The sequence below is a fragment of the Buteo buteo genome, chromosome 3 (genome assembly GCF_964188355.1).
Source record: "Buteo buteo chromosome 3, bButBut1.hap1.1, whole genome shotgun sequence".
NCBI lineage: Eukaryota > Metazoa > Chordata > Aves > Accipitriformes > Accipitridae > Buteo > Buteo buteo.
Genome location: NC_134173.1, coordinates 76980378 through 76991474, shown reverse-complemented (window position 1 = coordinate 76991474; position 11097 = coordinate 76980378). Strand labels below are relative to the sequence as shown.

Genomic DNA, 11097 nt, shown 5'->3' with positions numbered 1-11097 from the left:
GAGGGGGTGGCGATCCCGGCTATGGAGTCATGAGTTTCCCACATCCACTGAACGTAGGTGGGAAAGGGATCTACTGCAGCAGAACAACTTAGTGTGGGTGGCTTAAAAGACTTGGCAGGGCTCTGAGGTTGATGCTGGGTACAGGAGGTCTGATGAAAGGGGAAACACCTTAAATTACAAAAATATGTCAAAAAAAGTTAGACGCCATTTTAACCCTGGCTTGGTAGACGGGAGAAGCAGCAGCTCCCCACTACGCTTTTATATATTAACCCAATGTTGAAAGCACTGACCCTGGTTCATTCCCATCTATGGGGGTTTAAACCCACCTCTGTGTCTCTGAAGAGGAGTTACTCTGTCCTTTTAACCTCCTGTGAGGTGCACTGGGGTGCATACCCCCCCCCCCAAGTGAGGGACTTGTCTGGCTGCCAGGACCCATGGTCCAGCCCCACAGCCATGGGCTTGGTCATCCTCCCAGGATAGCAGGGAGATGGGGTAGAGGGAAACACAGGCCCCCAAGGGAAAATAGAGGCGGGGCGGGGGGTCCTATGTCAAGGCTTTGCTGTTTACCACCTACCAATGAGATCGTCCAGCACAGGCAATGCCTTTGTTCCCATTGATGTGGTCTTCCAAAAACAAGGGGTTTGGAAACCCTTGTGGGAAACCCCCTTGGAAACACAGAAACAGCAGAATAAAACATGTGGTGTGAAGCAAATTACTGCCTCGAACGTTCTCCTTTTTTTTCCAGAAGAAAAGCCCCCAAGAGATCCAACCTGAGTCCCACTCCCCATCTCTTGCATTACTTCCATGAAATAACTCATGTGACAAAGCCACCAGCTCCCATTACACGGTGCTGGAGATGGAGACTATGGCTCACCAAGTGCTGTTGGACCGATCTGGATACTTAGGAGTTTGGTTTGTCTTGGATTAGGATGTACTAGAACCAAACGATCTCTCCCAACCTCAACAGCTCCAGAATTATGTAAAAATGACCCAAAACTGACCCATTTGGAAGCCCAACCAGGGCTTGTTCCCCCCCACCCCCATGGCTGGTGCACCCAGTCCATCTGTAATTCGCAGCAGAGATGCACGTTACGAAGTGTCTTTGAATCAGTGCTTTTTAATCCATAAAAGGTGAGAGTTCACGTACAAATTAAAAACCAACCAAAACCAAAACCACCGGTATTAGGGAAATTATCCAACTCGCACAAAACGCAACCCCTCCACCAATGCCAATGGAGGAGTTGGGTGATGCGGGTGGCAACGCGATGCACAGGCTCGCCGCTTGTGCACGCTTCTTCTAAATAAATACATCTCCAGCTCGGAGACGTCCGTGTCGGCAACACGTTTAGGATCGGGGGAAGATGCTGCCGGGATGCTTTAATGGCAAGGTGGCCTTTTCTGTGAACCTACCCCCTTCCTTACCACTCCCGCGCCAAACAGCTGGCAAGATTATGTAGAAAATCTGACTGCACCAGATGGCCTCATGGTGGCAGCCGGATCTGTAATCCAGTTTGATGATGTCTCGGTCTATGGAGAGGCCTCTCGGTCAATAACACAGAGCCAGAAGCCCTCCTTTAGTTCTCCTTAGATAAAACCGGGGCCGAAAGCTTGGCACGTGGGCATTCAGCCACCTAGAAGAAAGAAGCCATGGTACAACCCTGGGGGATGCTCTCACGATGATATCCCACTGCCAGTGCACATTCACTTCTTTAAACTACTGCTACAAATTTGTCACGACTTAAAAAGTACAAAAATACAATTGCATCTCTGAAGGGTATTTTATACCTACCAAGATCATCCAAGCACTGAAGACCAGACAGCTCTTTAGCCTTCAGAAAAATAATGCACAAGGCAGAAATGGGATAGAGAAAATTTTGCTAATATATCTAAGCGCGTATTCGGAGTCTCCCAGCATTTCCAGTACAATTACCAAGATGCATGTATCCATCAGCCCAGCTCCGGTACGAATGCTGACAGCACAGTGTTAGGGTATTAGCAACGTGTGCAAGATCCAATACTAGCACAAATTTAGTAGTTTAATAATCTGGAGGAGCTATCTTCCTGGAATTTTAATCTCATACCAAGAAAAATACAAGACTCTTAGCTATTAATCTACTCACGTATTTAGGGCAATCCACCTCTACTGATTAAAAAAAGCGAGACAACAAATGCACGTCAAGTCTTTCCCTTTTCTTCCAAAGAAGCAGGCTGTGCAGCTGGGCTGTATTTCCTGGGCCAACCTGGGTGTCCATTAAAAAAAACCCCAAAAGCACTAAAAAAATAGTCAAACCCATACTAACTTCAACTCATTTCACTGGGACATCCCTAACTGGTACCGCGGCAGAAATGCACAGCCCAGTGCTGCCTGGGCAGGTCTCCGTTGGACCCCCTGACAGAGTCACCACGAGTCATCAATGCCCACGCTATCCCCTCTCCTGAAAAAGGGGAATCGAAGATGACCTCCAGCTAGAGCTGCTAAACAATTTGGCTCTGCCAGCAGCTCTCGGCGAGCAGCGGCAGCGGTGCCATCTTCTACCTTGCAGAGAAAGCCTAGGAGACGCTAACGAAGGTTACAGCTTTTGCTTTAATAGCTGGGGCTTGGAATGGCTGCTCCTCGCACTGAGCAGAAGACACAAACCAGTCCCTGCTTTACACTGAAGCACAGCTCCCCCCGACCCCTTAAGAGAGAAAAAAAAAAAACCCAACTAAAAATTAAGAATAAATCAATGTTTCCCCATATTGTTTAGCTGAGGATCATTTAACGTAGGTGTTTGGGGATGGAGGAGTCCGGTACTGTGCATCGCTCGCCTCTTCGGAGAGGATCCGACCAGCGGCACGTCCCCGGGGCGGGGGGTTCCTTGCAGCACTGACACCAGTACAGCCCAGACAGGCCACTGGTGCTTGCAAGGGTTCACAGGCAGCCTGCCCCAGAGCTCACGGGACATGACCTAGCCTGGCGGCTGCTTCAGTACATAGCCTCATTGTCTCCCACCGCAGTGAAGGGGATGCCATAGGTGCTCTTCTTGCTCCGCTTGCTCTTCTTGCTCCAGACGAGCAGCGTGCTGGCACTCTTGCTGTTCATCAGGCTCTTTCGGCTGTTCTCCTTGTTGCTCTTCAGCATCCCGCTGCCCGAGGACATCGCCGCTGCCTTCTTGTCCGCCTGTTTGGGAAGAGGAGTAGAAAGGGGTGTGAAGCCAGGGCAGCACCTGGGCTGCAGATGTGATGCCCAGCTTCAGCCCCGTACCTCCAGCCTGGCAGAAAGACACTGGGGAACGTGTTCTGCAGTTTCCCACCTAAGACCCAGAATGTGACTTACGGCTTTTGGTCCCTCTGAGCCCTGCAGGGTTATGACATCGATCTCCACTCCCTCCTCCCCAGTGCTCTTCAGCAGCTGCACCACCTCGGCGTGCTTGGACCACTTGCAGTCCTTGCCGTTCACCGAGATGATGTAGTCTCCCTCCTTCAGCCCAGCTTCCTGCGGGGGAAGACAGAAGATACACATGTTTCTGCTCATGGATACCACTGCACGAGGTCTGCTCGGTGTCCACCCTGCTCTGTAGGTCCAAATTTTGCAGAGATATGGGCCACAGGGAGGGTTGGGGTCCACCCTCCACCTACAGCACAAGACAGATAATGCCTTCATCATCCTAAAGATTTTACATCTGCTTTCAGTGTGCATGCAAAAGTGGGGTGCTCTACGGACTAAGGGTCTCATTTGCAGCTGCTGGAGATGGCCACGCTTGACATCCAGCACGCTTTAAACTCCCAGCCCCTGACTTTTTGCAGCCTTGCAAAAAGCGCATCCAGCTCTGACTCTTTGATAAAGGTTAAATATGCTGCAGGTCTCCAGAATAAAAATATAAAAAGATATTGCCTGCAAGCCTTGATCCTTAAGAAAACAGAGCAGGCTCAGCAAGGTTCTTTGCATGCCCTTCATCCATCAAGGCATCAACGAGGCTCTCAACATGCTTGAAGGAAAGCATGTGCCAGCTCGGGGCCGTGGGGACAGCATCAGAGCTAGGAGCAACTCAGCCAGCACACACCAAGCGAGCTGCAATGGAAGTTTTTCTAAACTTGTCCACCCAGGGACACCCCCATTTCGGTGTCTGTCCGGAGTCCAATCCCATCCCAGCTGAGTGCAATGAAGCCCAGGGAACACAACGGTGGTCCAGATATGGACCATATATCGTCTTTGAGAAGATCTTAGTCTCCCAAAAAGGAATGTGATCTTGCTGCTAAGGAGCATGTTGTTACAGCGATGCTGGGCTCTGGATGGCAGGGTTGATGCTGAACAGTGCTGAGGGAGGGGGAAGACCTTCAGGCACCCCACCAGGATGCTCCAAGCAAGCTTCTGCTGGAAAACAAAGTTACCCCTGATACATCAGAAAGCCCGTACAGTGAGTTTTCACCGAGATAACTTGCGTTTCAGACTTGCCATCTTGTTCCATACACTGTCACATCCCAAAATGGGGGGAGAAGGGAGCTGGGTGCTTGCCAAAGAGAGGCTGCCAGCAGTTAAAAACTGAGCTAACCTCCGTATTTTTTCCTTAGCTGTCTCCGAAAAAAAAATAAATCTCAATTCCTTCATGACATCCATATGCAAGCCCCAGGCTGAGATCCGGCAAGGGATGAGTTTCCACCTGAGCACACCAATGCAGTTACAAACTAAGTGTTAAGACCTAAAACCACCTGGTGCCCCTCAAGGCAACCCCTGACACCTCACTTCCAGCATCCCCACAGGGACAGCAAGAGCCTGGGGTACTCACGGCAGCGCAGCCCCCCGGGATGACACCAGCGATAAGGACCGGGGAGTCTCCTCGCAGTGTGAACCCAAAACCGTTCTCTCCTCTCATCAGGTGGACTCTCCGCGCTGGGTACCACTTGTTTTTGGCCGAGAAAACCGAAAGGGGTCCCTGGGGTAAGGTAGAAACATGGAAAGCACCTTTTGGTGCAAGAACAACTCCCTAGGGACATGCAAGCTTGCAAAACATACACTGATGGGGAGGAGGCAGAGCAAGAAAGCCTGTTTTTCCATTTCTTTAAGGATGTGATTTTGAGCCTGCCTGGTGTTTTACCCTGCCTGCATGCCCAAAAATACAGATTTATACACTATAAAGATAGAGGTGCTTAAAAGCCCATGTCAGATGTTGGCTTTATGAGCAGGCGCAGTCTCATGCAGGTTGGGAAGGACCTTGGGAGGTCTCTGGTCCAACCCTCTGCCCAGAGCTTAGGTCTGGACATCCTCCCAGCAGTGCCGCGGTCCTGCAAGGCAGGAGGAGGACATCTCGGCACAGTCAGCGATCTGGCATCAGTTTAGACACTATAATCCTGGAGCAAATGAAACAGAAAGCTCCGGTGGGCAGAGCTGGCTCCTTAATACTCCCCTTCAGAAAAAAAAAAAAAAAAATTTCACCCAAAGAGGGACAATGGGGGTTGAAGTTTTTCACCGCTGCCTGGCTCTGGGGGATGCAGCCCAGCTGGGGTGGTTCAGTAGCAGGGTGCGAGGCGGTGGGACAGGTCACCCCCTCAGGGTCAGATCCTCCCCATATCTTTCCTATTTTCCTTTTTCCTATGTTTCTATTCCCACAGGAGCAGGATATACACACCTACCCTGGGGTTGTACAAAAGCAGAGATGCCCAACCTTTCCCTGGGGTGTTACGCAGCCCTTGAGGTGCCTGGGGAATGGGGACAGCACAGCCGAGCCCCACAGCAGCCCTGAAGCTCAGCCCTGCTCCCCAGGACCCTGTAAAAGCCTAAAGAGGGTAGGGATAAAGATCCAGTGGGATTTTCCTGGTGCCTCCCAGCTGGCACCATCCTGCCCCAAAAAAGCTTCCTCTAAAGGGTCCTGTCGGTCCTTCTGGGGTAAAGCCCACCCAAAAAGCCTGTGCCCGCTCCACCATGTGCCAGAGGAGCTTCGCGACCCATTTAGGTCTTGCAGAGACAGATCCGCACCCTCCCAGCTTCTCCTCCCGCACGGGTCCCTGCTTGCGAGGAAGCGGCTCATCCTCCTTGGAAAGCCGCCCGCGAGCGCAAGCGGCTGCACCGGGAGAAGGAGAAGAGGCTGCGGGGAGGAAGGAAACCAGGCAAGCAGAGCATGCAAGGGAGGAGGAGGAGGAGATGTCTGCTCCCTCGGGGCAACCTCCATCCCCGTAGCTGTACGTACCAGCCTGTGGAAGAGGTCGGTCACCTTCACTTGGGAGAAGTTGGGGGATTTTATCTCTGGTTTCTGGTGAGTTTTGGCTAGTGGTAGGGAGAGAAAAGCACATAAACTGGGGTCAGGTAGTTGCAGCAGCTGCTGCCTCTATGTCATGCTCCCCGAGGAGGGATGGTAGGACCCATAAGAGCCAGGACCTGCTCATGCAGCTGCCAGACATGCAACCCAGAGCCCCCACTCCCACCTGTGATGCTCCACCACCACGCAGGGAGCTCTGGTCCACAGCGACATGCCGCGAACTCACCACGGAGTTTGCCCGCCTCATGCAACTTGCCACAAATCCCCTCCCCAGCTGAACCCCCAGAAATCCACTTACGGTGAATGTCCGGGGCATCTCCAGTTTCAAAGAAGTCCTCCTCGTGGTCGATTTCCGAGTATTTGCTCAGCGAGCGTTTGTGGGCAAAGGAGAGGACCTCCTGGAGGATATCCATCTTCCGCAGGATCTTGCACAAGCCGTGAATCCTCATGGCTTCTTCGTGCTTCATGATGGCTTTCTTCAGGTGAGCTTTGCCTGCAAGGGAGCAGAGAGATCACAGCCTGAGCGGAGCTGAGCAGCCCCGCCGCCGTTCCCTCTCTGCTCGCTCGGCTGCCCACGGATGACAGCAGCCTTCGCGGCTGTGTCACCCGACGTGACTCAGGGACAGCCCAGTCACGTTCGCAGCCTGCCAGGCGTTCAACGTGCGCTAAATGGAGTAGGTCCCAGCCGTCAGCTCGAGCCCCCAAGGTAGGGCTGGGAAGGGACCTTGAAGGGTGACCTACTTCACTCCCCCAGCGCCGGCAGCGGAGCTGGCAGATGTTCCCGAAAAATGCCAGCGAAGGAGCTGCCACCACATCGCACCGCCCCCGAAGTCCCTCCTAACGCTTAACCTCAATCTCCTTTGCAAATTAACTTCTCTCCATCGCCTTGTGTCCCCTGGGGGGACATGGAGGACGATCGAGCCCTGTCCTCCTGGTGACAGCCTTTTAGCTTCGGGAAGATGCAACACATCTCCCTCTTCTCTAGGCTAAGCAAAGCCTCCTCATTGCCCTGCAGGTCCTGCTTTCCATCCTCTTCGGTGTCTGGACTTGCTTTGCTCCTCTCAACTTGCCTTCAATGTGTTTCCACCCTCGTGAAAACGAAGCGGCCGAAAAATGGCCAGAAGAGATGAAATCACGATGACCCATGGGTATCAATGCAAACATCTCCTTTGCAAGAGACTGCAACCAAGATACCAGCATCCAACGCTAAACTACGGAAAAAGCTATATATATATACGCACACGTATATACACACACGTATCATAGAAACACGTGTGCCTGTAGCATTTACAGTTTTAGGACACACGGTGGCAACATAACCCAGAGAGATGATCAGGGTTTGCTCCAGACTTACAAGGGCCACAGCCAATGGCCCGAAGACCTCTGATTTCCCCTATGAGAAGTCGCAATCGAGGAAATATATACTGAGGCAGAATGGAAACCAGAGAGGAAGAGACTCTCCAAAATAATTGTATCAAGTGCAATCAACCATATTTTATCAAAGCACCCACAGCCAGCCTCATCCATGGGCAAGAAAGCAACTACGTTTTATTGAATATCATCAACTCCTGCTATTTTCAAGAGATCACTGGGAATAGAGGTCAAGCATAGAAGTTGTGCAAGCTTTTGGCTCCACTCTATCGAAGATGGTGGAATATACCACGTCTGATAAAACACAATGTTATAAGACTAGGAGACAAGGGAAGGGGGAAAAAATATCCTTCCAGGGAGATTATTTTAATGCCACAAACTTCTTCCCTTCCTGTAAACCAAAACCAGAGCTGAGGCTGGTATCCACCCATTCATTTTTCACCAGCAGATGTTGAATGGAGCCCATTCCCCACAAGAAGAGCAGGGAGAGCTGGAAGCTGCATTGATGCAAATCGTGAAACCAGATGACAGCAGCTGAGGGTGCTGGGGTGGTGTTACCATAACGCTCTGGTTTTGGGGTTCATTTAAGGAATGTCCTCATGCATGTCCTCCACCCCCCATCCCCAGCAGTAAAATCCAGCTGAGCAGCCAGGAGGACCTTACTGGGGCTGGTGACGTGACAAACTTATTCCTACTGGGACCTGTCTCCTTTCACGTGTGTGCAATGAGGGGAAAGGGCATCAGGAGGCAGCTCATGGGGGAGGCAAACAGCAGACAACACCCCAAAATCAGGGCGCTGAGCTTGGTCTTGTTGCAGCCTCGTTGGGGAGGGGCTGCCAAAACATGACTTCAGCTGAATAAGCAACGCTCTGTTTTTCCCCTGAAGCTGAAAATCCACATGGGAGGAAGTTCTCGTCTCCCAAGCCTTTTGACGCAGCTAAAAAAGCCACCCCCCTGGCATCTGCTGTGTCTTCTTGTTATCAAGCCAAGTCAGCGGCAAGCCCAAGCCAAGGAGCTTCCAGGATCTCTGTGTTCCTACGGATTTTTCCATGCTGCATTGGGTGACGTTACCTAGCTCAGGACACCTCAATGTTTGAGGTTTTACTGTCAAACTTGGCTGGTCAGGTTGGTGCAAGCAGCATGAGTTGGTCCTCAACACCCTAAAAGAGAACTGTGACATTTTCCTGCCTTCCCAGGAGAGGCTCTTTTCAAAGAAAGCAAAAAAAAAAAAAAAAAAGGTGTCTTTGCATGGAAACATCCCCCAACAGCTCATCACATTCCTTTGTGGACACCATGCCTACACAGGCAGGGTTACAATGGGGTTCACTGCCTGTGCATCGGGGTTTCGTTGGAAGAACGGGGGGCTTTGCTCCCACCGATGTGCTTACCCAGCTTCCTCCTCTCCTCGGGGTCCTGCAGCAGGACGCGGAGCGACGGTCCCTCTGGCATGGTGACGTGGAACTGGATAAAAGCCTTCTCCTGCTCCGGCAGTTCGGCATCGGATGCCGCTGTGTGAAACAAATGGATGGGGATGGGCTTAGAGAGAAGTCAGGGCACTGCTCGGCCACCCAGACCCCCGTGGCAGTGGGGTCGAGGGGACCGGGAAGCCACATCCATGTTCACGTGGCCCCAATAACTTCAGCAGCAGCTTTCTCCCACCCAACTACACCCTGCAACGACCAAGACATCACTGATGGGGAAAGGGAGGAGGTATCACACTAAGGCTGCACCAGGCTTTGAAGCCAAGTGCAGGATTTGTCCTGTGCACAGCACAAGTATCTGGTTCTTTTGTCTCCTTCCCTCCTTTGCTCTGGTCTGGAAGCAGAATTGGAAATAAAGAGCCCTGGGCTTTCCCCACCTGGAGGTTAGTGACATGGAGCCAAGTCAGACAACGACTAAAGCACAAGAGCTGGGCAAACTGAAGTGGAATTTGGGACCTGAGCCCTCCTTCCTGCAACCTCTGCACGGGCAGAGAGCTTGCAGTGCAACCAAGAGGGTCCTTCGATGGAGAAACTGAGATGGATAGAGCTTGCGCAGGTGCTCCAAGCACCGCACGGGGCTCTGTACACATGATTTTTACATGCTTATTTCCAGCCAAAGCTGTTCCTAATCCCCTTTGGCTCACTGGGAACTCAGGGTTGGATAGCACCCTCCTTGACTAGGCACAGAGTGTGATAGGAAGGAACTCACAGGGCTCCAGGGAGCCTTGTGGGCTTGTTGGTCTGAATATTAGGAGATCTCAAAGCCTGGTGAGCACCCCCAGCATAGGCATCCATCAGACTGGGAACCAGCAGCTCCAGAGCTGGCTCTCCCCATGCTAACCCTCTCCAGGCCAGCATCCCTGGGGGATTAAACTGCAGCATAAAGAATTTATTGCCGGCTGGTTATGGGAGCGAAAGATTTGATATTCTGAACAAGGGGGTCAGGGAGAGGCAGCAAGCAGGCACATGAGATCTCAACAGTATGCTCTGGGTGGAGCAAAAATATTCCCAAACACCCAAATCAGGCAACTCCTGCAGATTTGTGTTTCCCTCAGCACCTAAGGTTGTTAGGCCAGGCAAAAAGCTTCGAAATTTTAGGGGAAAGGTTTGCACTGTCCCTTGTAACCCCATGCAAACCTGGTCCCATCACTGTCCTCTGCGGTTTTTCTTTAAGCCGCTCCAGCCCCATGGTACCCCAATCTCTCCCGTCTCTGCCCCAGCAGCTCTCCTTGCTCAATCCTGCTTCTGCAACGCCCACACAGCACAAGCCCGGCAGCAAGATTTTGGGCAGGCTCCGGAGCGGGGGAGGATGCTGGGACAGTCTGGCAGCCGTCACCGACACAGCACTGCTTTCGGCAGCCATCCCTCAAGAAATCCCCCAGCCTGTCCTCAACCACCCCACCAAGCGATGGGTCAGCACCACAGGTCACAGCGTGCATCGGCTGCCCGCCCCCAGATCCTCTGCCTGACCCGAAATTGCTTTGCTTGAGCGTCAGTGACGGCACAGATGGAAATCATAGGTTGCATCCCACGTCCAGGCTCCAGCTGGCTCCCCGGAGCCACGTAAGCCCAGCTCCAGCACAGCCACGCGTACCCTGCTGCCAGCACCTCACCACCCTGGGATGCCCAGGGCAGCTGGCCACAAGGCTGGCAATTACATTTGAGTAGCCCAGACCAGTTTGTCCAGGGTTATCCTGGGGTTTTTTTGGTTTTATTTTTATTTTTTGAAGGCCCCAGCTGGCCCACCACATGGAGCTGGGTGCCTCTGGAGGATGCCTGGCTGAGGACACCAGCACACGTGTGGTCAGCAGGCAGTTGACCCCCTCTTTATCCACCCAGTCCCAAAGGCAACTGCAGGTGACATCGCTACAGCACCTTTTTGCTCACCTTCTTGGAAGGACTTTGCAAACCAGAAATAGAAAGGAAATCTGCCCTGTGCATGAATTACTGAGTCAAGAAGCAAGATCAACAGCTCAGAGCACCCCAGAAACTTTAGGTTTTGGATCCATCTA

The 11097-nt window shown here is 52.2% G+C and overlaps 1 protein-coding gene across 1 annotated transcript in view; it reads right to left on the bottom strand.

The window, feature by feature from the left end:
- Positions 1–1103: 1103 nt before the first annotated feature.
- Positions 1104–11097, bottom strand: part of RHPN1 (rhophilin Rho GTPase binding protein 1) — a 31316-nt gene continuing 21322 nt past the window's right edge. Inside the window, exons 10-15 of the mRNA XM_075024074.1 lie at positions 8993–9112; positions 6532–6726; positions 6165–6241; positions 4767–4913; positions 3317–3475; positions 1104–3160 (exon numbers count right to left, since the gene is read on the bottom strand). Coding sequence (XP_074880175.1) covers positions 2966–3160; positions 3317–3475; positions 4767–4913; positions 6165–6241; positions 6532–6726; positions 8993–9112 — 893 coding nt within the window. The 3' untranslated portion in view covers positions 1104–2965. The remainder of the gene's footprint in view (positions 3161–3316; positions 3476–4766; positions 4914–6164; positions 6242–6531; positions 6727–8992; positions 9113–11097) is intronic.